At 44.9% G+C, this 25,573-nt stretch overlaps 1 protein-coding gene across 3 annotated transcripts in view; it reads left to right on the forward strand.

The window, feature by feature from the left end:
* Window positions 1-25,573, forward strand: part of MAPKAPK3 (MAPK activated protein kinase 3) — a 52,552-nt gene that overhangs the window by 9,133 nt on the left and 17,846 nt on the right. Inside the window, exon 2 of one of the 3 annotated variants that reach the window (XM_083795764.1) lies at window positions 23,601-23,804. The exons of 1 other annotated variant lie outside the window; for it this stretch is intronic. In XM_083795764.1, coding sequence (XP_083651890.1) covers window positions 23,772-23,804 — 33 coding nt within the window. In that variant the 5' untranslated portion in view covers window positions 23,601-23,771. Of the gene's footprint in view, window positions 1-23,600; window positions 23,805-23,857; window positions 24,277-25,573 lie in introns of those variants that run through there. One more of the 3 variants, XM_083795765.1, reaches the window with a different exon arrangement.

Here is a 25,573-nt window from a genome sequence, read left to right on the forward strand (position 1 = left end):
CCTGCTGCCGGTTAAACTGGAAAAAAAAAGAGATTATCTTCATGCTGTGTTAAATTCACGGGAAGCATGAAGGAGGCTGCCACTGTCATTGGGAGCAAGAGCCAATGTGAAACTAAGAAACTTATTAGGTGAATCCTGTGCACATGAAGACTCTTTTGTGCTAATCAATTCACTGTATACGGCAGCTTAAAAAATAAAACATTTTATTTATTTACATAATTATATATACCATGTTGCATCCCCAAATGCTTTTGTAGTTACTATTTACTCGACCCTGAAAAAGTTCCCATTTCTCAGATGATGTGCATAGGTTTCCTTGTTGTGGAATTTTCCGTGTCAAATATCTCTTTAGAATGCCAGATTTAAGGATCGCCTGTAATATTCAGATAGCAACAGTGTAGCTGGCTGTGTAGCTGTCCTCCTTTCTTTGGGTAAGGTGGAGTTGTCCGACCTGTGTGCTTTGTGGCTCTTGTACCTTGAGAAGACATGGTGGTGTTCACGGAAGGAGCGCGGCAGAGATGCGGCCGGCGGTAGAGATGGGCAGGGGGCTCCGGTCACTACGTGCGAGGCCGTGAGAACTGTCGGTCATCACCGGAGTGCTCTGCTGGTGGGGTCTGTCTGGATGAGAGCGTAGAAATTGTGTGGATTGGGGTATTTTACACAGACTGCCTAAGTATCTAAGATGATTCAAAGCTCCCTAAATGAGATTAAGCTATAGTGCTCCAGCATTTTAATACCCCAGGCGTGAAAGGGGAGAGAATTCTTGCTCAGCATGTAAATTACGTGTGGCCTCCTAGTTCCTGAATCCTTACAGTATACGGCATTTTGCACAGAAGCTTCCGTGACCTATTTTAACAGGAAAAATAAATATTGAAATTAATTTTCCCACCAGAAATGTTGGTTTGCTGAATATAAAAAAGAGACAAACCAAACCACTCCAACTGTACTATCTCTGCGAGCTATTTCAGAAGTTTGGGCCAAGGAGCCAATCTTATTAAAGTTGCACAGCTCACAGATCTTAAATCTTGCCAGTTCAAGCTCTGGCTCTTCTCCATGGGCTTTTTCCCAGGATGATTTTGTCTCGAGTCCTCTCAAGTACACTGGCCTTCCAAGCAAAGCCCTCAGGCAGCCCCCAGGGCCTGAGGCAGCTGGGGTTGAGGACAGATTGATTAAGCCAATTGTAAGGGGAGGGCTCAGAAAAACTCGTTTGTTTGTTTGTTTGTTTGTTTGTTTGAACAGCATTTCTAAAATACATAAACTCTTTGGAAGTGGCAGGGTATAGAGTGACTCATGCTCTACATCCACTGAACTTTCTTGTGTGGGGAAATTTTGGCTGGGGCGAGTAGTTTGCCTAGGTGTGAATCAGCCGTCAGCCCTTATGAAAGCACCGGAGTAGTGATTTGTAACCGCAGTCGGTTTCTATTTTGCTGGGGGTTGGATTTGGGTTTTGGTTTTGTTCTCAAGGGAGAGCAGTTAAAATCTGGATGGGGAGCAGCTGCCTCGCGCACCTGCGTTCTGCGTAGGACCAGCGAAGGCCTGTGGCCTGCTTCGGATCAAACCGACTGTGTGTTTCGGGGATGCAGGGACCTTAAAATCCCCCTTGCAGTGCCACAGGACCCACTGCTGGGTACTGCTGTAGCCACCACAGCGTCCTTCTTGTTCCAAGGATGAGCAATAAGCACCCTTCCCTCGCTTGATTTTTAACCAAAATTGTATTTTTTGGCTGCTGTGGGTGAATTCCCCTCGGGGCTCTCCTCCCATTCCCACTGTCGCTTTCAGTCAGCGTGGCTTTGTGAAAATCAGCCTGGTTTCCTCAGCAACGGGGCTGTCTCGCCAGGGATGTCCCCGCTGCACTATGAGGCAGGCGGGGAGGCCCCGCGTTCCCGGCCTCGCTGCTGCCGTGCAGGCCCTTGCTGCAGCCACGCTGCGGCACGTCTCCGTCGTCTTTGTGAGGAGGAAAAGCCCTTCGTTTTGTTCTGCTCTTCCCCTTCCAACCGATTTACGGGCAAAGTTTGACGCCTGGGCACGGGACGGGGTTTGGCGGTTGCTTGACGCTTGGAGGCTTCCTGTTCTTTCAGGCCCTCCCTCCTGAAGGGCGCTGCTCTGTCGTCTGATTTTAAAGAGCTTTTCTGTGAACAAAAGAGCGCTCACGTACACGCAAAACCTGCAGCGGTACGTTTGTGGGGAGAGTAGTGCACTGGTCTTTTTGGCTTACATTTAATGTCTGCTTATGAATGATGAACGTGAAGAATGGTCTGTCCTTTTACCTTGCCCAGTAATGTGAAACCAAAGGAAAAGCTGCTCCAGTGAAAGGACTCATGGTCTTCCAAGGCAGCCATCCCCTTAGGATGGCAACTAAGTGTTTCTGTTGCCCTTGAGAAATCGCGTTGTTTGAAGGTGTTTTCTCATACATAGTTATCTGGGAAATTCATTGCCCCAGGAACTGAGTGACAGTGGCACTGTGAAGAATTTGAGAGAAAACAGTGCTTCTCTGAGCATTGCAAACGGGAAGAAGAAGAAACCCATAGTGTCAATACACTGTACAAATCCAGCCATGGTCTTCTAGATCCTCCTGCTACAACTTGTAATTACAAAACCATCAGATAAGTAATGAAGCTCTGAGCTTCAGAAGGCATCTTGCTGCTCGTCTCGGGCTAAGTGCGTAGCTGCTGTAGGTGTACGGTGTCCTCCTGTCCAAGGAGAGGGAGGTGGAGATTTGGCCTCAGCTCTGAATAATGCCATTCACTTGCATAATAGTTTCATGTAGGGTGTGTCTTCCTGGACAAGTTGTTCTTGTCTAAACTAGGGTGTAAATGCACAGTGCAATACATTTTTCACAATGCCTATTCATATTCAAATCTTTTTTTTTTCCTCTTGTGAAGGTCAGGGCAGGAGAACGCTTCTATCGATGTGTTGGCCCGTGGAAATGCAAACAATGTAATGCTGCTGGAACTTTTTTTCAGGCATTTTCTGCTGCTTGTTTTCACCTTTAAGAGAAATTACAGTAAAAAGCAACTGCTGAAGACAGTTCGTTCCATTTAACCAGAAGCTGAAACTTCAAAGAAATTGGAAGTTAATGCTTTAAACAGGCTCAAATACATGATGAAAGCATGTATCCAAATGCTGATATGGTTTCAATTCAAATTTTGGGTTCCTATTAATGGCTTTTAAAGACTAAGCATTGTTGCTGCAATTTAGAATAGAAGCGCAACCTGCTTTTTGTAGCTGGTTGTATTCTTGTTCTTTATTTCTGTTCCTTTCCTTACCAAGTAACTGGCTCTGTGGTGGAGTTTGTTGTGCACAAGTCATTCCTACAAAGGGTAAAAACTTTAGATTTTGTTCAGCTTCTAGTGCCTTGTCTACTGGAATTAGGTATTTTACGAGGCCTATCAGGATTAGTTGGGTGGGTTTCCAGGTGACTGTCTTTGTCTGGAACCCAACAAAGTGACTTCTCACAGGATTTCCAGCACCAGAGTACAGGGAAACAGACTGATAAAGTGAGAGTGGTAGATGAGGAAAGGTCAATTAATTTAGAAGCAGTTTCAGTTCTGGTTGATTGGCATCAAGTGGAATTTTCCTCCAGTCCCTCAGCTCTGTAATAGCTTTTTCCTGATGCTGAGATGCTGTGATTAAAGGCCTCTCGAAGGTGGAGGGAGTGTGAGAGTGGCTTTTAGTTCCAGTCACACTTCAGAAACCCTGATTGCCAGGCACGCCTCTATTTTGGCAGGTGAGTGTGACTGCCTTGACTTGAGCTGGGGCCGTATGCCTGTTACCGTTGAAAAATGGGGCATTGCACTCAAGATCTGCAAAAACTAACCTCTTAATGCAGTAGGGAGGAGGAGAAAACAGCAATATGCATTATTGATAAAAGGCTTCATACAAGAGCAATTAATTCTGAGTCTTTCCCACCTCTCTGCTGTCTGAATCACTGTTGTGGAGGTGTGAGGGAGGGTGAATGATTGCAGTGTTGTATGTTTGTGCACAAAAGCCAAGTCTCACAGGGGAAATCTGGAGAAAGTTCTCAAAGTGTTGGTCCAACACAGCAATAATAATTTTTTGTTAAATCAAAATATTCCAAACTGGTAGTTGGCATCTATGGCAGTCTTGACTTTGGCAGTATGAGCTAATAACCATGTAGGACTGCTCCATTTACAAACTAAAGCAGGATTTTGCCTGCATCACACAAGCAAAGGAGCGTGTTTCACAGGAGAGCAATTTGGGAGTAAGAGATTGCTTTGGGCTTGGAGCGCAGGTAGAGGCAGTGTGAGACTAGGCCGTGTGGCCGTCCTCAGAGCAGAGGATGGGAAAACACCCATGATGCTGGAGTTCTTCACATCATCTTTCCCATCTATCACAAGCATTCAAGGTTGTGAACAGGTTTGTGTTCTATTTTTCTGTTAATGCAGGCATTTTAAACTTGAACATTTGAGCCCATTCAGCGCACTGTGACTTTGTAGTGTGTGTTGAACAACCATTTTCTAACGCAAGTCATGCGTGTTCCAAAGTGTGATTTCTTCAGCTCTGTTTCTTAAGGATGCTCTGACATGCTTAGTCCAAAAGGGTCATTTCTCTCTTCTGAAACTGATCTAGTGGCCTGCATTTGAGCAAGATAGAATAGGGATAGCCTCAGCTGGGGACAGGGGAGTTGTTAATGTCACTGCTAGTCTCTAACTTCTTACATGTGCATGGCACCCCAACTACATCACAGAGGAATATTGCACTGTTTTATATTAAAAAATGAATAACAGTAATGTGTTCTGTTTTAACTTGGTTCCCTACTGTGCAGAGGATTACCAGTAGACAACTGCATGTCATTACTCCCTTCATTATGTGCACAAGAGCGTTGTTTGCTTATTTTCTTTGGTTGAGACGAGCACTGCTAATATATTATTAATGTGAATTAAGGTTCTGTTTTATGGCTACTTCTTATTACCCAAAGGTTCCTCATTTTCTCTGAAGGATGATATCTTTCAAAGCTCCCTAGTACGTCAGTTGTACAAAAGAGTTTAACAGAGTAGAGCTCCTTCTATTTCAACTGCTTAACTCGAAGCAATGCAAAGGAGGCATGACTTTTCTGATGGGGTGACCCTGCTGAGACTGGCTGTATTGTTCAAGCCTTCAGATAACACTTGTCTTGATTAAAGTTAACTCTTATTTTTGAATAAAATTAATTCATGCTTTCACACCACAATTTAAATCTGCACGTTTTTCATCTTGCTACCTTATACTTTCGCACTGTAGTCAACTGCGTACGTTTTGCTGCATGATCACGCAGAAATCGGTGCTGATGTTTCACATTTCAGCATGCATCTGCCCAGGGCGTCTGGCATCCCTGCTACCAAACCTGTGGGGATTTTCTTTTTCTCTTTGCTTTTAAAAATGGTTTAATTCATAAAACTTTTTGGTAAATAATAATAATAATAAAAATCCCATGCAGATTCTGAGCTTTGTATTATTGTGTATCGGTTGCTAAATATTGCTTCTGAGACATTAGGCACAATGATCTCTCTTCTAGTTCAGTAGGACTGATCACCATGGATGGCTGGTAGCTGACTGCTTGTTTTGTAGGGGATGTGTCTGGGAGGGCCAAAATCCGTATTCTTGGGACCTCTGTCATCCCTCTCCATGCCTGGGAGAACTTCATCCACGGATAACCATGGCTTTGTTCTTCCATTCGGTTCATTCCATGCTTTTTAAGGTTGTTTTTTTTTTTCTGTGTAATCAGGGCAGAAGTTGATTCCCTTCCCTGCCACCCCCGTTTTTTCTGCTGTTCATTTTCTGGAAGGATTACATTTTAACTGCTAAATGTCAGTAAATGTCAATTTTCCCTACTACCCCAAAACTTCTATTTCATTACATTCCCTTCATATAATTTTTATTAATCTGTGAGACATCCCTCTTTGCAATTTTTCCCTTTTTTTTCTCTAAGATCCATTTATTATTCAATAAATAGAAACTCATTTTGTGAAGTATGATTAAATTTGCTGTTGATTTTTTTCCAAACCACTAAATTTGAGGTTTTCAGTATCTATTTTTCATTTAATAAGACCTACATTGAAGGAAGAAGTAAAAATGTTTTCAAAAAAGAACAAATGTTTGCAATTGAACTTCTCCTGAGGCCAGGTATCTGGTATCCATATCATCTCTGTACCCTGCTTTCTCCTTACAGTTGATAAGCTCTTCAATTAGTTGGTTTTTAAAGATTCTTGGTTTTTTTGTTTGTTTGTTTTACATTAGTTATATAGAAATGTAGGCTCTGGTATTTGATTTGCATGTCTCCTTTTTTTCTGAAATCATAGAGCTTGCAGACACAAAATAAAATGTTATTCTGCCCTTTTTTGCATGTTTGACTATATATTTGTGTGATCACAAGAGTCCAAATTTATAAAAAATGGGACAAATAAACATTAATTAATGGGAAGTGTAGCCCACTAGAGGATAGTTAGTAACCACAAATACACAGCAAAGTCAAACTGGTAGGATAAGTAACTCAAAAACATTAGATTCCTTTCTGCCTTTTTCCTGAAAAATCTGTTGGAGTTTGGCTTGAATTAGGAATTCAGCTTTGGCCTTATATCTATTTTCTCACTGGCTATGAAAATAGAAGTCAGTAAGCATTGCCATTTCCAGGAAGTCATCAGGCTCATGTGCATAATATAAATCAAGGATGTAGGAAAAATTCCCGAAATAGGTGGCACGCTTCTTCTGAGATTCAGCATAACTGTTCTGCATTTGGGCTTATGGTCACCCCACAGTAACCCGGGTTTCTGCAATTTAACATCAGACCCATGAAGCATACGTTCCAATTCTGACATTTATATCCACAAAGATTTATAGCTTACATCTTAAATTTGCCAAGTGTGTGAGGAGAAAAAATCGGATGTGTGAGGCTTTTACTCAGCAGAATATACCGAAGTTTCCCTAGTTGTTTTGTTTGATTTAAGTGCTCCGATGAGAAACTTGGAGGAGCTGCGAGGCAGCTTTGCCCAGTACTTCTGCTCTTTGGCTGAAGTACTTTGACATGCAATTTGCAGGCTTGGAGGGCGTTGGGAAAGGGAGTCCTGTGCCCACCGCCTCCCGGGCTGCACTGCAGGTACGTGTGTGCATTGCTGCCCACCTACAGAGCTGCTCGGGGATACAGCGCGCAATCACCGCCCCAGCACGACTCCCTCCGAGGGACAGACTGAGTGCACAGGAACAAGAGGATCCTCTGGGAGTTCTGTATCTGTTATTTCAGTGTGTATGCTCTCCATTAATCTGATTTTTTCCTTAAGGCATAATCAGATCTCTGGGACAGCATCTCCCTTACCACCTCCAGGTGGCTCCTCTGGTGACGTGAGCAAGGTACGAGGTGGGAGCAGGTAAGCTTGAGCTCTGTCCCCACAGGTGGTAAGGATGTGACCGGCCCCAGCTCTTAGCATGGGGGCTCTACCCTGAAATTAAATACAGGTATCAAAAGCTGCAGTATCCTATAACCTGATGTTACAGCACTTCGTTCTGCGCTAGCAGTACCAATTTATATGATGCCTGTAGCTAGCTGATTGAAAACATGAGCCAACTGTTAGCACTGCCTTCCAGGAGGCTTGGCTGCTCCAGGAGCTGCTTGTATGCGTTGTGCATCAGCCTGCTTCCCTTTCTCGCTGCTGTTAATCTGGGGTCTCCTGCAGCAAGACACAGGTATTATAACAAGCCTCACGTGGAATCTTCTCAGACATCTTTAGCTTGACTAGGTTTATTTAAATTGTAATTTGTTGTTAATTGCCCCAAAAGTAAAGAAGCGTGAAATAAATGTCTTCTCACTTCACCCATTTTATTGTTAGTTTGAAACAGAAGACTAGGAGGCAGCAGATTACTTATCCATAGACTTTGTACAACAAAGAAATAAGGCATGCAAATGATCTAGCATTGCCCAGTGGAGCTGAGGAAAATAAAAACAACTAAATGTACCAGAATTGAAAGACACAGAGATAATAACCATTGCTGAAAGAGGAGAGCAATCAGATAAATGAGTCTAAGAATTATTGATTTGTCTATTTAATTAATACAAACCAAAACTGGAATGATAGAAAATTATATATAGTTTTTAAAAAGCAATATAGTGGAACAAAGTTGTGTGATATAATGATGAAATACAGATAATGCCTAGTTTTGATTATTGAGTGGGAAAGTTTTTTCGTCAAGCATTTTCATCTATACTACGCCCAGTGTACCTAGAAAAATGAGGAATTTGAACAAAGCAAATAATAAAGTTAAAGCAAATGGTAAAGTAAAATATGCTGGAGGTTGTGTCACTGCTTTGATTCCTTTGTTTTTGTTAATGATTTTCAAGTACAAGCAAAAGATACAGAATAGTAACAGAGTAAAGTAGTAAATATGTTGCTACGCAATCAAAAGGAAGAAGATGTAGCTCTCGAGAAGGTGGGAGAAACGGGCAGAAATAAAATACTGAGAACGATGCAGACTGATACTTGGGTACAGGGTTACTCCTCTGGGGGATTAATTAATGGCAGCACAGCAGCATATCAAAAGTTAAAGAACTTTCTGTGCAGCTGCACTTGGACACCCTCAGTTATATTTGGTGCATTAGGGTTCATCTGATTCGCTACTGAATAGTGCTGGTGTTGCAACTGCTTAACGTGTGGATGCGAGTACCATCTGCACCCTGCGACTTTCAGCATTGAGTGACGGAGATACCACGGATCAAGGAAGACAGGAAAACATCAGCTATCTGAATTGTTCCAAGAGTAGAGCGTTCTGGATAATTAGTGTTTGCAAGGGTGAGTGATGATGAAAGCTAAATATATATGATTTGAGGACAGCATCAGGAAAAGGGATCTCAGATAAAATACCGATTACTTTCCTGATGTCATTAGCTTCTCAGGCGGTATCAGAGTTAATTGTAGAATGAGGCAAAAATAACCAACAAAGTCAATGTCCTTGCTCAGGCAAAATATCTGTTAAGTCAAGAGAAGGGTTTATCTCAGCAAAGACATCAGGACTGTGACTAATGTCATAAATCTTGTGTAAAAAGGGAAAAAAAAAAACACACATAACTCAGGAAGAATGATGATCTGGTCAGGTCAGTGCTGTGAGCGCCCTTACCAGGGGATTATGCTGTGCCTCTGGAAAGACGCAGAATTGGGCTGGACGAAGCACGCCTCTGTAGGCAGGGCTCCTAGCTCAGCTTCCTGGTGAGATGGCCTTGATCTACGTGCTCTCTCTCTCTCATCATGATACTCTGCCAGGCTCGAAGGTTCAAATTTCCTGTGCAGAAATAGTTTTGCAGGAGATGTTTTGGCAGAAATTGTTCAACCATTTCCAATAATAAGACTAGAAAAAAAAATTGCCTACATAAAATACAAATTACATTTGTAGCAATCTGCATGTTATTTGGATTTGAGGTTTATCGAGGGATGAATTTTCGTCTAGGACTGTCTTGCCCTGTCACCTTTAATTGTTCCAAGTTCAGCCAAATCCTACATCTCGAATGGTGAATCGGGATGTGTTCAGTTGCGATGGCTGACTCCAGGACAGGCTGGGTGCAGAGGTGGGAGAAGTAAGTAAGTGTGGGATGGGGAGCGAAGTGGGAAGAGGCTGGGTGCCAGAAGAGGTCCTTCAGGCAGTGAGGCTTGGTAGGAGAGGACAGTGGGATTGAAGCAGAGGCAGAGACGGGACCAGCAGGGGACTGGGTTTTGCAGGAGATCACTAGGAGGCCACCTGGCACAGTGCTCACCCCTGCAGGCAGGACTGCGACCCAGAACCTCCATGTCCCATGGCTTCTGTCCCGTCACCGAGTAGCTGGGAAAGTCACTGGCATAAAATGCTTTATGCCTTGTTTATCCCTGGCTTTATATGCTACGTCATTGTCACTCACTGCCGTTCTAGCTAACTGGCAGAGGTCTTGCAGCAGATACGTGGGCTTTAGCCCTGTGGGTAGGTCATGGGGGATAGCAAAGTGAAGATACATAAAAGGGTTTGGTATTTTCAGGATTGGTTCGCTGGTGGAAAACAAACAAATCCAAACCACTAGGCAGTTGCTTCCACATACACTTGAACTCCTTCCTAAAGTAGCAGTTCGGGGGTGGGAAACAGAGCACTCAAATGTAATGTCAGGATCTGTGCTGTCCATGCTGACCTTCTTGTGTGTGGTGTTTTCTACCCCACTTCAGCCTTTTTCAACGCAGAGACAAAATGATTGGATTGCTAAATATTTGGCTTCAATAGCTGGTTTTGTCATCCTTGTCCAGCATATGGCCAAGGCTTTTTCACTTCAGGTTGTTCAAGACCTACTCTGAAAACAGATATTTTCATTTCCCCCTGGTTATACTTTGTGGTGTTTTCAGTGCAATGCCTGGACCACTGCTATTTTCACAACACGGCTTCAAGGTAAGTTTGTATTGTGCCTTGTTCACATGTGGTGAGTAGAGGGATGGGATGGACTTATAAGAGCAAAAGTAGGCGCTGATTTCTGGGAGCATTGTTTGAAGTATATGGGTTGAGGATAGCTTGTTTTGGGGGCAGGTTTTTTTCTTTTCTGCTCCTCAGAGTACTTAGTAGCAGGTTGTACCTCAGCTCGAGCCGAGCTCTGCTGCAGCTGGGAGTTCCCGATGCTTTTGCAAATGAGACTGCAACTCAGGCTGGTTAGAAACAAGGTGCTGGCAGTTAGTGACTACCTGTTTGGCTCGGATGACTTTCTGAGCATTGTGTGAGACTTCAGAAAGGGACAGGAGCAGAATACATATTTCAAGAGTAGCATTCAGCTGTGGTAACCACAAGACCTTTCTCTTTCCGAGCTCCTGCCTCTCTTATATTGCACCTTCCAGTTTCTATGTAAAATGCAGAGGAGGTTAGAGAGGCTACAGATAGCAGTCCCCATCAGTCTTTGATCCTGACTTGCATCCCGATCGGGTTCAGGTTGTACTCTGCATGTTGTAAGGATAAAGTTGAGGAGGGAGGAATAGTGTATATTAATAAGGCATTTAATGCATACGTGCGAAGGAAGCAATATTAAACTTACTCAAGCAGCCTTAATCCTAGAATTCATTAATGTTAAAATGTCTAAAATGACAATTTAAATCATATTTTGTTTTTAAGTATTACAGAGGTCTGTTGATAGCGAGAACAAGATGAAAAAGAACCACTAGTCTATCTGCAACATTTTGTTTATTACAATTTTATTGATGAGGTATTAAATGGTTCAAAGAGAAGACAATTTAGAGAAACAATAGAATGATGAAATTACTAAGTTATGCTGTATGCACGGATTTTATCAGCATTTATTAGAGCCTCTTGTCATCTCTGTGTTAGAGCTTTTCAAACAATTTGTGCTGAAAGCACCATGCCACAGTAAAACATGAGGAAAATGACATCCAGAGAGGGTTTAGTCCCAAAAGAAGTCTGTGCCAGACCTAGGAGAGGATCTGAGATCCCCGAGTCCATTCTCTTAATGGTGAGAGCCTAACCTCTTAACTGTGCTGCAACACTTCATATAGGCAATGTATGTAAATTATTCAGCCAGAAAAATCCGTGGTGTGATCTGTCAGGCATTTCCCAGGGCCTTAAGTTGCGGGTCACTTGCAGTCCATGCAACATGTGAAGCCTGTGTCATACAACAGCTCTCAATAACTACTTCTCAGAGATTTAATTGGTGGTAAGGTTATTTTTACTTCTGCTATCAATCACTTCCAATAAAGCTTCACCATTCACTGAAGCCTTTTCAGTGAAAGCTGCAAGCTGCGCCTCTGCTGCCTTACTGCTAATTTTTGGTCGGGAATGTGCAAAGTGGTGGATTCAGCTTTCATTCCCTTTTCTTCACTTTGTTTTGCAGAAGTTTCCTCATTTTCTGTACTGCATCAGAACTTCGGGTTGTGGCACTGCCTGCGGTTTGTTACAGGAGCCCCTGGGTGCGTGTAATGCTGCAGGTCATCCCGGTGAAAATATACGCTATATAGGCTGGGTGTTCCCTTTTGATTTTCAGTGGCATGGTTTTGACAGCTTAGCTATGTAAACGAATATTAATGTGTCGGAAAAATCTTGAACTCGCATGGTCCGAACAGTGAAAGGAGCCCATATTAGGGCCTTGCGGGAGAGGCGGGCTGGGCTGTGCAGCGTCAGGCCCGCCACGGGCTGGGATGAAGGGAGGGCAGAGGCAGGACTGTGTGTGGGGTCTGCTTTCTGTCATGTTGGTAGGACTGCCACGGTGAGCTTCTGTGCTAAATTTACCCAACTAATAATTACTTAGAGACAGGATGTCTGAGCTAAAGGTGCAACAAATACTAAGTGTACACTAAGTACAATAGGTTCTTGATAATAAGGAAATCTGTGATAGCAGTATTTACAGGCTAATAGCATAGAGATTGGCAAAGATAGGAAAAGGAATGTAGCTATTGACTGGGTGGTAATGCCCAGGGAGCTTTTTGTTGGACCATGTTGGTTTTGGGTGGTTGTTTTTTTGGTTTTTTTTTAAAGGCTTACCTAGTCAAAGGAGATGATGTTATCCTCTGTGGCCTAGATGAAATCTGGGCTGAGGACTACTGCAGGAATCTACACAGCTATAGACTATTTGTCATCTAGAAATCTGTGGTCTTTAAATGATGCGGTGTCTGTGCAGAATGAACCTTTAAAGTTCTTCTTCAAAGTGCCAGAGAGCCCTGCTGGATCCTGGGATTTAAATGCGTTTCTCCCTTTGGCTTCTGACAGGTATTTGTTGCTTTTGATACCTTCTGCAAAGTATCTAAGCCGACTGGGTGGGTTTATCTACTAGAGAACAAAGCTCTTGCATGTATTACAAAACAACGGGGGATTTGTGGCTCTGTTGTTCGTTTCATTTGATGCACACTCTTGGATTGGATTTGGTTTAGTTTATCTTCCATAAATAGTTGCTTAATTCAAATATGAACCTGTATGCTCCATAACGTTTAGTCAGACTTGTAAGGTGGGTGAGCGTGGATCTCTTTAACTATACTGAACCCATTGATAAGGCTGCTTGCTTTTTTATTTTTTGGTACCATTGTGGTGTAGGCAGAATTGGGGTCATGAAAAATACGCACTTACTTATTTGAGGAAACATACAGACTTCAGTCATGTTGCTGCAGCCAAGCCTAATTCCATCTTTCTCAAAAGGCAAGAGAATTTTTCTTTCTGTTGCAGAGGCTGAAAACCCCTTTATTAGAACTTGCCTCAGTAAGCGTGTTGGAGAGTTATGAAAGGGCTCCACTTTCATACTCTGAGCCCCAGGTTCTTGCGGTCTCCTCACCTAAAGCTCACAGGGGTAAATGAACCAAACAGGCACAGTATTTATGTAGCAGTCCTTTGGGAAATGGGCAATAATATTTTCCGGTAGTGCTCTCATGTTTTAGAAAGGAAGTGCAGCTGTCACGTGGCGTTCCCCAGGGACCCTATGAGGGTTCCTGGTGTGCGGCTTGCCAGTAATCCCAGCGTTCATGAAACTTGTCTTTGGGGTGTCTTGTTTTCTCAAGCTCTCTTCTGACCCCCACTCACCCTGTTGTGTAATGACTGTGTGCACCCCTGAGGAAGTTTTCTGGCTAAAGTCCACCTTTTCCTTTCTTTTGTGGTAACTGTTTTTAGAAGTATCTCCCATGGAGCTGAACAGCAAATGGAATTTTGCATGAAAACTTTATCAAATACGAGCATTTATATTCCCAACATTTAGAAATGCCTGGGGACTTTTAAAGCTCCTTCTGAGGAGAGTAGCCATGCCCATCCCAGACCAGACAGTGCTTGCTTCCCACACTCAGCTGGGGTCTGAGAGACTCGGGGCTCTGTCCCTGCTTTGCTAACTCGTGCTTTAGTAGTAGAAACTGAGAGGAGCTCTGCACACTGTGGACAAGCCAAGAACCCTGTCTGTAGCAGCTGCAAGGACTCAGGCAGTGAAGTGAGAGACCCCAGTTTAATTCAGGCAGAGCAAGAATCTGAAAGTGGATGTCTGCACCTAGGCTTGGTAGATAAATCACCTGTTGGTATCTGATTCGTAAAGGCAGGGGCTCTTCCTGAACAGCAGTTCTGTCCAGGACCTATGGAGGCTTTTCTACCAATCTGTCGTATATCTTCCATGGAGACTTATAGTTTTGACTAAAATAGTTCTAATTTTGCAGCCAGAGATGCAGCTAGCGATGGGTAATTATGAATTCTGGCAATGCACCCCCATCTCCATGTTCAAAGTCACAGCTTCTTGGTTTAGAATAGTCAGCCGCTAAGAAGAAACTGAGACTTCATAATGCACTAAACTTCAAAGCTCCTGGTTTGATAAATGCCTCCTGATTCTGCAGTGGTGGATACTATCATTTAGTATTAAGAAGTGTTTTGAACGTTATTGCGTTGGACCTGGTTGAGCTCGTGCTGCATAGTTGTGTGATCAGAACCATGTATCACTTTCTTGACATTCTTTCACCAGATCTTCTGTCACCCAAAGCAGAGCAGAACCCAAGGAGCTTGCAGCGGGAGGGATGCTGGGTTGCTCTTCAGAGATGGTATTTTGATGGTTGTAAGGAGCCCCTGTAATTCCCCTTAGTCACAAACGTGGCAGTAACCTTGGAAAAATAATCCCACCTCTTCATCTCATGACACATCAAATGGTGAAGACAAACCAAGAGTTGGTTTCTAAAGGCATTCAGTGGTGCCACTGCTTGGAAGAGTGGTGTGTGGCTGAAAGTGAATAAATACCCGAGCGTTTCGGAGGAGGATTAACACATGAAAGTTGAAATTGCCAGCACCTGACAGGTCTTAGACAAAATCCTGCACAGTAGGCAGGTATGCTCCAGGTTTTCTGGAGTGTTGTCTGATGTCCAAAATCTGCAGATTTCTCATACCCTTGCTGTCTCCATTTGGGGAACTGTCTTCCCGACGGATGGGAAGAGCATCATGCCCGAGTGCCTTCTCCCCATGCTGCTGCCTGCTGTGAAGTGTTCGGTCAGAGACCAGCAGCCGCATTGCTCAGACAATCTGTTTTGCTGTTAACACGGCTTTAGTGCGGGTATGTTTCCCTGGTTCCCTGCTGCGTCATGTCTAGGAGAATGATACCGGATGGCACATTGCTTCTGTGGAATCATCGCCTCGAAAGTCATTAACGCTTTCAGCAGGCAGCTGCTTCCATGCTACTAATGCTGGCTGGAATCAGGCAGGTGACTTTAAGCCAGGAAGATCTTCCAAGTCCCTTTTCTCCATAGCCCCAGCTTTCTCCCCCCCCTCCCCACCCCTCCCTGAAGGCCAAATTTGTCTCTTCCAGGCATACTGGCTTATGGAAATGAGCCAGCATTGCAGTGCACCCAGAGCAGCTACTGTTGCAGGGAGAGGAGGGAAAGGACAGCATTGTACAAGAAGGAAAGGGATATGCCTTCCAGCTTGGAAAGGTGGAAAGGATTGAAGTTCCTGCAGTGATTTTTGTTCAGCAGTGCTTTTGCTAAATCTCAAGTTTTCTGAGCCCCATGCAGTGTGATGGCGCTTTATCGGAGGCATCAAAACCTTAAATTTCCAAATATTGTTGGGGTCCTTCTCCTCTGCCTCTTGCATGTGTAGTCACCTCTGCCTCTTGCATGTATAGTCATGAGGCAGCCAGCACTACCCAGGAGAGGAGAGGAAATCTATTCAGAAATATAAAGGAAATTCTATCGGTTTGGGGAAAAAAAAAAAAAAACACAGGAAAAAAAAACCTCTCCATTTAAGCTGTTCTTTTCTACCTTTGTAGTGTCTGACTGCTTTCCTATCATCTGAGTACAGGGGATATGGAGCAGTTTTCCTCTAGCATCTGAAAAAGAAGCGGATTGTGGATTTTTAGGGCTGGAGACCTCTTCTCCTGCCACTCACACATCCTGGTATAGAGCTAAAAGTTGGCTAGAAATAGAAATAAAATGGGCAGCAAAACCACCAAACCAAAACTCCTGCTGCCTGGAGCTCAAGGGAGATAAAGACTGTGTGCCCAGGGAGGCTGGGAGCAGGGACTCGCCGGGGGCCTGCAGGCGTGCTGGCTGCCGAAGGCGCACCCCGGGGGTTGCTGCTTGACCGGGCAGTGCGGGGGCCTGCAGGGCTGGTGAACCGCTGGGCGGGTTCGGGGTCAGGAGGGCCACATCCAGCCGTGGCTTGGGGGGGTTCTGCTAGGGAAACTCAGTTTGAGGGAATTGAGTGCACCCTCAGTAAGTTAGCAGGCAACACCAAGCTGGGGGAAGTGTTGATCTGCCGCAGCGTAGGAAGGCCCTGCAGAGGGACCTGGACAGGATGGGTCGATGGGCAGAGGGCAATGGGATGAGGTTCAACAAGGCCAAGTGCCGGGTCCTGCACTTTGGCCACAACAACCCCATGCGGTGCTACAGGCTGGGAGCAGAGTGGCTGGAAAGCTGTGCAGAGGAAAAGGATCCAAAGGATCCCTGTTGGTCAACACTCACCTGAACACGAGCCGGCAGTGTGCCCAGGTGGCCAAGAAGGCCAACGGCATCCTGGTTTGTGTCAGGAATAGTGCAGCCAGCACACCAGGGAGGTGATCGTCCCCCTCTGCTCTGCTCTGGTGAGGCCGCACCTCGAGTGCTGTGTTCAGCTTTGGGCCCCTCGCTACAAGGAGGACATCGAGGCCCTGGAGCGTGTCCAGAGAAGGGCTACGAAGCTGGTGAAGGGCCTGGGACACAAGTCCTATGGGGAGCGGCTGAGGGCACTGGGAGTGTTTAGTCTGGAGAAGAGGAGGCTCAGGGGAGACCTTATTGCTCTCTACAACTACCTGAAAGGAAGGTGTGGGGAGCTGGGGGTCGGCCTCTTCTCTCAGGTAACTAGTGATAGGACTAGAGGGAATGGCCTCAAGTTGAGTCAGGAGAGGTTCAGGTTGGAGATGAGGAGACATTTCTTCTCAGAAAGAGTCGTCAGGCATTGGGATGGGTTGCCCAGGGAGGTGGTGGAGTCACCGTCCCTGAGGGTGTTTAAGGAAAGGTTGGATGTGGTGCTTGGGGCCGTGGTTTAGTGGGTGACATTGGTAGTAGGGTGATGGTTGGACCAGATGATCCTGGAGGTCTTTTCCAACTTGAATGATTCTGTGAAGGGGGCGAGGGGCAGCTCACGTGGAGTTCTTGAAGGTTTCTGGAGAAGACACCTTCTGGGGAAGGACTGTTAGGTGTGTATCAGCTGGTCCCCCCCCATTGTGCTCCAAGAAGCACGCGTTCCCCAACAGCCCATGTGCTACAGCATCAGCTGCTCCAGGTGCTGGGGGGCTCAGCGGGAGCTGGGGGGCTGGGATCAGGCACTGCGCTAGCAGAGCAGTGACCCTGGATGGCTGTGCTAGCGCACTGAGCAAAATGAATCAAGGAACTGCAACATAAATAGCAGTTTTACTGCGCCGGTACTTGCTTATGTTGACTCCATCTGTTGAATTCCCCCTTCCCCCAGTTTATTTCCTTCCTATTTAATAGTTCGCTTGGCTTTAGAATATATGTTCAGACAAAATAAGCATAAGAATTCTTTGGAGAGGAATTTACTTTACTCTTTCTCTTAATGGCTTCCTTTGCATTTCTAGCCCCTTCTGAATACTGCCAGTTTTGTTTCCAGTCAGTCACACCACTCTGTCATATCTTTGCTCTACACAATAAGCAGTTCCAGGGATCTTCTTGCCTGATGCACATTTAAACCATCAGCCTCTGAGCTACCCACTGAGTTATGACTTAGAAACAGATATAGATCTTTGCTTGAAAATGCCAACAGCATAGCTTGCACAAATGTGAGCGTGAAAACATATACAGCAGCAATTTGAAGCAGTAGAGAAGTCTTACTGATGTCCTTGCTGAAGGTTTTAGAGCTTTATTTTTGAAGTCAAGTCCCCGCAGGGGATGGCTTTCAGGAGTAAGCATTTGGCATTACTCAGGCTGGAGCCATTCCAGTTGGGTTCCCAAGAACCGGATGAAATCTCAGTATCTCATCCGTGAGGGATGTGAGGTGGTTACTGCCAGTGCTACCGATGTCTGGGGCATAGCAAGTGTCCCCTTGGGGTAACGCTTGAAAGTAGTGGATGAACCCTGTGGAATGGGAAAAGGAAGATTTAAGAGCTCCTCATTTATTTCTGGGTTCTTGTGTTGATGTAGGGTGGTTTAGAAATACTTAAGATAGGAGGTGCGACAAAAGAGCGACACTGCTTGGCCTGACAGGTGATGTGACAAAGCACAGGTGTGGGTGTAGAGAAAGGAAATGTAAAAGAAGAGGAAGAGCAGCAAGGTATGAAAGAACTGGCCTGGGATGGCGCTTTGCCAAGCTTTACACGGGTGACAGCTCTAAATTCACGTGAAGGGGAGGGGAAGTTGGCCCAAAGGGCGTTAGGGTGTGCAGGCAGCAGTATGGGAGGGCAGGAGGTTCGTTGGGATTTCTCTGCCAGACGGTGGGGCTGGAGAAGAGACCCCTGCAGCTGAGAGCGGGGAAGTCATGAAGGTGTGAAGTTAGAAGGGGCTGGGTGCACTGCGAGGTGAAAAGTCAGACACATAGAAAGTGTCCACAGCATGAACCCAGCGCACGCCTCAAAGAGCCTCTGTGTGTGGGGAGAGGATGTCAGGTCCTTCCTGGGAGCTCCTGGGAGTTAATCTCCGTGACCGTAGCCACACGTGCAAGAAGTGGGAAAAGGCTGAGGGGCAGCACGAGCTCCTCTTGGAGCTACTGTTATCCATGCTTAATGAGATTAAACACATTGCTAATTCCTGCTTCTGTCTTGTTCAGTATTATCACTTCTGTGTTAATTTTGATACCATTTATTAGCGGGAAGACTAAGAAAGGAAACATCAGACCTCGATCTTCTCTGAACTTTTGTTGTTGTTTGGACTGCGCCTTCTGCCATGTCCTGCATGGTTGTGCAAAGTGCCAGTATGTTTTTGGAAGTATTGCTGTATTACAGTCACTGCTCAGGAGAAAGGCAAAGCTGAGGAAATAAAACTGGCGCTTGAAAAGGAAGTGGGTGAGTTTTGAGATGGCCACCGTTCTTGTGGCAACCTGCCTTGGGCTCAGGTAGGCCCCTCTCTGTGGTAGGGCAGCAAAACTGCTGGCCACAGTGCATGTCTCAGAGAGTGGAGGTATTAGACATCCAGTAGATCAAGATTATAGTCTTGAATTTGTTTAAATGTTCTGTGAGTAGTTTAAGTCAAAGCAGAGGGAAATTTCCAAGGGCTTATGATCACCTGCACTTCTGAGGAGATGCCATGGCATTTTGTCTAGCTGGAGTTTTCTTAAACAGCGAAGTTTCATGCATGCACAGGCTGTATTACTCATGACCAGCCAAGGACTGAGATATATGAATTACCAAGGCCAAGCCACCTGAATCCTTGTTATCACAATTGACACACTCGTAGCTGGCAGGAATGAAATGAAGCTCTTGTTGAGGGCTTTTTTATTTTTATTTTTTTAGTTCTTTTTCCCTCCAGAGGCAAACCTTATACCAGGCACTCGAGTGGAACTATAAAGTGAAAAGTGTCATCATTTTCAGGAGGGATTTTTATTTCCTTTTCTTTAACTCAGAAATTTAGGAAGAGTAAAAGTGATGGTAGAGCTACACATCTCCTTTTAATCACAATCCCCAAATGTGGTAGGTGTTCATGCGATATGAGGCTCTGGAAAATTTGGCACTGTGCTGGTGACCTGGGTGTGCTATAGGCAGAGCAACGCCGTCACGTCAAGCTGAGCGTCCCGGTCTTGTCTGGTAACAGCATGTTAGTAGTAATTGGTGATTTATTTTTCTTGAAAAATACAGTTGTGGTATTTTGAATAATGGAGAAGCCCCATGTAGCTGGTTTGTAGCCTGTCACAGCTGAGAGTAACCAGAATCTTAAGGTGCCAGTAAGAATTATGTTTCTATCCACACTGCAGAGCAAGTGCAATATTAAAATGCAAAGTAGTCCTATGGTTGTAGGAAAACACATAGCATGCTTTTTATTTAAATCTATGTACCCTACAGTATGAATGTACAGCTGCATACTTCGGGCACTGCAGTTCAAATAGATGAATTTGATATTATCAGATTATTTGTCTGAGCAGTGGCTTTTCTTGATGGGCATTTTTGGCTTGTTTTCTTAATGAAAGAATGTTGTCAAGTGATACGCAATTTTATGTGCCTGCCTTTTACGCTAACCTCACATGTGCACAAAGATACCTTTGAAATGTAACCTGGCCCACTGCTTTGCCATTTCAGTTGTGTTTGCCACATCCCCACGAATGTTTATGAAAAAAGGCAGTTGACCTTTGCAGAGTGAATAGCTGGGTGCATATGTAATTAGAGAATTAAGAGTGGTATGTCTCATGTATTTACCTCAGGTTGTTGAGCCATATTACTGAGTGCCTGGTTGTGATTTGAATACCGCTGCAATAAATAAAATTCAAAACCACACCGAAGTTGTTTTCTGAGAGACCTAGTTGATTCACTGCAGGAGAGAGGCTTGGAGCAAACTAATATTTATACAGCCTGTGCTCTCTGGGGACGGAGGAGCAGGAGTGCTGCGAGAGCTGAATTCTTCTGCCTGTTTGCTGCGTGTCCAGTGTGCGAGCTCTTACAAAAGAGCAAACCTCTCTGTTACCTTGTGCTTTTTATTTTTGTACATCCTACCCTTCCCTCCTAATTTCCTCTTAAAATGCATGTTGAAGAAACTTGCAGCATTGCGTGTCAGCAGGAGGCCGGCTTCAGAGCGTGACTCTGGCAGTGCACGCAGGCAGCCCTCTGTCCCCTCCGTTCTCGCTCGTGCTGGCAAGACACCAAAGAGCTGTTGCAAAGGATACGCCAAGTAGAGCCTGGAGGGTTGGAGAGGAGGTGGGCAGAGAAGGGACCCTCAGCAGTGGCACCAAACCCCTGGTCCTCACTAGGCTGAGTGGAAAGATGAGATGCCACGGTCACATCACCCCTGGTGCGAAATTGCCCTGCCTGGCCCTGCTCTGCCCTGAGCCAGGGAAAGCCACCCCTGCGCCTGACTGCCTCCCCAAGCACCGAGGGGATGCCACTTCATGGCAGCTGCGCAGCCCTTGGACAGCTCTGCTGAAGCAGGGTGACAGTTTCAGTGAAGCCTCCAAGCAGATGTAATTTCCCATAGCCTAAACTGGATTTGAAATAAAAGCACAAAGGTTCGGTGATGACCCGCTACCTTTGACTTCCCTGGTTTTATTCCTTGTCTGCAGACCGATGCTTCAGCACCAAATAATTCTAGCAGAAATGTGTTAGGCATTTTTTATCTTAAGGAAAGAAATCATTGCTTTCTTTGAGATTTGCATTTGTGCATTTCCCTGCTTGCTGGGCTGCCATTGCAAACAGACACAAGCTCCTCGCTGCAGCTTGACTGACTGGCAGTGCTGATGCGTAGAGGAGAAAAACTAGATAATTTCAATTCCTTCTGCATTCTAACACAAAGGATGGCTTTATCCCTTACAGAGAGATCTGAAAACATGTAAAGATTAACATTGAATTAATAGATGTAATGCAAAAAATCAGGACGTAATAAAAGACAAAACGTCCAAAGCCATAGTGAAAGCTTTTTTTTTTTTAATTCATAGCATAGGGGTGGGAAGAGATGAAAGAAACATTATCCAAGCCTCCTTTTGCCATCAACCCCTCTTGAATAAAGAATGACTGGAAGAGCTGCTCTGCAGCAAATGGTGTAGCTTCTGTGCATCAGTGTGAATTTAAATTCCAGGGCTTATTTGTAGGATTCAGCATTTTTTATAACAGCTACATGCAAAGAGGAAAGAAAGTAAAAGAAGTTAGACATTCATGCCTGAGCAGAAACTTTCTTCACCCAGCTAGAAAAATACAGCTTTATTTAAATACCTACATATCCCTATTCCCTCTTGAGGACCCCAAGGGCTGGAAGTTTCTTCTCGTCCCATTCCTGTTAATAATGTTAATATTATATCATATTAATATAGAATTATATATATATAATATATAACATATAATGTTAATAATTCCTTTCTGTGAGAAAAGCAGAGTGGAGATTATAAAACAGATTATCTTTTGAAGGAGTTCAGATTCTGGAATTGTTGCAAGTGAGTAAAAGATGCTGCTTAAACACGGAATGTGTGGTGCATGTGTGGTTTAATTCAAGCACCACAACTGTTTGGAACCAGGAGAAATTGCTGAAATTTAAAATAAATAAGAAGATATATGTAAGGGTCTTAGTCCCCCGTGTAGGAAACAGAGAGCAGGTGTAATAGTAACATTTCTGTCTAATCTGCTAGTGCGTATGTAAGAGAAAGTCACCAATATGTCGTTGCTTCCTGTCCTCGGCCTGTTTCATGCAGGTGCCCATGGATATCTTCTCTCTCTGCTGGTACAGTTGCAGTGTCCAGAAAATCACTTGCTGCTCTCGGGAGTCCTTAGAAGGCTGTTTCCTGTGTAGATCAGGCTATTAAGGTATGAGGGTTCCTGCTATCCTTCCTTGCTCCCACAACACCAAATCAATGTAAAAGCAATTAGAAGATATTGTGCCACTTTTCAGTCTCTTTTTTTTTTTTCCTTTCCTCCCCCAGTCAAGAAATTCCACACAGGGAAAAATTACACAGGGCTGGCCTTCCAAGCTGTGGTTCAAAAGTGATTTTGTTTTGTAGGTGCAACCTCACGGGTTGAGGAATCCCCACTGTCAGGTCCTGGCTTGGCAGGGCATCCCGGAGTGCCCACCAGTCCCTGCTGGTCCCCACAGACAGGCGGAGCACACCACGGGACTCTTCCCTTCTCTTACTGGATTTTCCTGGACAAGTTCCCTCTAGAGCTCTCGTTCTCCCTTGCCTTCCATCAGCCCATGGTTTTGGTGATCTCCTGGTGAAGAAATTTTAATATTTGCTTCATCTGCTTCTTTCAGATAGCGGGTCAGTAATGCCGAGCTCCAGCAGAACCAGTTCTCTGCTGTGTAGCTCCAGCTCCAAGCTGTGCTGCCTGTCCGTGGACTTGGGCATCCCCACTCTGTTATGCAGAAGCTGCTGTGCACTGGATGAAAAATCCGGGAGATGGGGCATGTCTGGGGGGTTTGCCTTGATTTGGAATTAGGTTGGTTCATCATCCTGCCCACAGCCCGTCGTGACAAGCTGTGACTCAGAGGAACTGCCTGGGAACTTAGGAGGACGACTGGAGGCTCCTAGAGCTGGTACTGCTCTGTAAAGCTGCTCTTTGCTCCAACCATGGCATGAACCAGCAGGGCTGGAAAACTTTCTGAAGCTCTGGGTTTGTTGATGATTACCTCTGCACTATTGTAGCTTATCAGGGGACCTGGTCACAGCCTTATCAAAGCTGTCACAGCCCTAGGAGCACAGAGTGGTCTCGGTGTGGTCTCAGGAAGATGGCAGTGTGTATATTTACAATTATGCTAGCATAGGGCTAGAATTCCAGACTTTCTAAATCATCATCTAAATTTAGTAGAAATTGGTGCCTTTAACCCTGCCTGGCTTTCATTTTAGAGATCGTCTGCAACTCTGAGACTTCAGAAAAGGTATAGCTTATGGTTTCCAATTTTAGATGTAAGATTTAATTTATTTTTAAGGCTCAGAAGGAGAAATTCAAAGGTTAGTGGTTGATTGATACATCAGATGTCGCTTGGTTCGTATCACTTTTCTTAGGATCTGCTCTTCATTTTTGCATTTCCCTTTCTCTGCTTCTCCAGGTGTCATCTTGACATGAGTACATTCGAGCTTGGCACTACGGAGCATAGGAAACTTGCTTGTAGAGTTGGAGGAAAGAAGCTGCAGTGTGCTTATGTATCAAAATGCTTTGTAAAAGCTCTTCAAACACTGAGAATTAAGTGAAATAATTTTCATAAGCACTCAGTACAGACATGAAAACATCTCTGCACACTGTGCAAGCACAGGTACAAAGCTTATAACACAGTTAACATTAGTAAAGGTAATGGTTATGTCTAATTAATAGCACGGGAAAAGTGAGATTTTTGCAGTGTTCTGCTCAGAAGTGACACTAATCCAGTAATATCCAAGCAGTAAGCCCCGTAATGCTTTTCTGAATAGCCTGGTTAATCCCGAGGGTGTTTAGGCTTTATTGTTGCACATGTAATTTAATGAACTTTTGAAGAGACCTCTAGGCAGCAGCCCAAACTCAGAAGGGCAGAGAGGAAAATGCTGATAGACAGTCCTACTGAACTAGAACACAGTGGCTGTGAAGGAAAAGCTGCTGAATGGGCTGCTGGCTGAAAGAAGTAAAGCAAGTGCTCTTGGACTTGCTAATGGGCTCTTTGTCCAAATTGGAGCCACCTCTTTTTTTTAGGAAGTTACTTGTGTTGGAAATGAGGCCATCGCCAGGCTGGGGGAGGAAGGAAGAGGCAGATGGTGAGTGATCTCCAAGGGTTGTGCTCTGGGTGGACAACACAGCTGTGGAAGAAGTAGGCTGGCTGTGAGGACACTGAACTCCGCGAGAGCTCCTTGCAGTGCTGAAAATCGGGCATCGTGCTGGGGCCACCGTGCCTGCAGAGCGGAGCTGAGGGGACCCCAGGGCAGTCGTGGTGCTGAGGCTTCCTGCCCACCATGCTCAGGCAGCTTGGTGCCTCCCGCAGCTGCTCTGTATTTCCCAAAAGCACAAAAAAGGATGCCCAGCAGAGCAGCTCTTATCCTGTTCCCAGCCTGGAAGAGAGGAGAAGCCTCTCACGTTCTGTCCAGCGGTCTCCCAGCGCTTCCCCAGCATTTCGTGAGGGGTCGCAGGCCTTCCCTGCTGTGCTGCTGTGTCTGCTTTGCGGAAGCAGCGAAGAAGTATAAGCTTTTTTTCCCAGTGATGCAAATTGCCTCAGTTGGAGTCAATACAGAAACTACAGTTTGTGACTTCCTTCCTCTGACCTTTAAATCTTGCTTTTCCCTATATTCAAAGAGATGCCTGTGACACAATTTGAGCCTTGGGAAACATGGCAATTGGATGGAGAAGCAATCTCATTTTCCTGGGCTGATTCATAGGTCCCTAATGACAGGTTACGTGTTAATACTTGTTTTCAGCAATTATCATGAGGTTGTGTTTTGACTGGGACCTGACAGCAAGCACGAGTGAGAAGAGCTCCAGGCTAAAGCCTAATAGTGCAGAAGTGGCTGGTTTTATTTGCCTGTTTGAAAACAGTTCCTGCACAGTTGTAGTCCTTTTCTAAGGTGAATAGATCAGAGGTGATTGCTCTTCCCTTGTTTTTTATTTCTTTTTCAATGCTTTTGATGATGCTTTATATGGCATCGTTTCGTTGCTGCTCCTTCATTACGATTATGTATGAAGTACCAAACTCAGATCACAGCCGTATTGTGTAGGATCCATATAAATGTGCAGTAAAGAGCTCTCACCAGGTGTTATGGGTGTCTAGAGAGACGAGACTGGGAATGGGCAGAGAAGAAAAGCCATGATTCAGTGATGTGCTGCCACTGCACAAAAGCTCGGCTGCAGAGTCTGATGCAGCACAGTTCTTCAAATGGGAAGGGACACGTTCCTTGTGTATGAGGTTCCAGGCTCAGGAAAGATGAGCTCTTCTCTCTCTTCTAGAGATTAACACCTTTAAAATAAACTGGCCTTACATGTGACAGAGAGAGGTCACTCACCTACATAGTCAAAGGTCTCGTTCTGACCCTGATGTGTTGAGTAATTTGCGTAGTACTTAAG

The sequence above is a fragment of the Anser anser genome (assembly GCF_964211835.1).
Source record: "Anser anser genome assembly, chromosome: 12".
NCBI lineage: Eukaryota > Metazoa > Chordata > Aves > Anseriformes > Anatidae > Anser > Anser anser.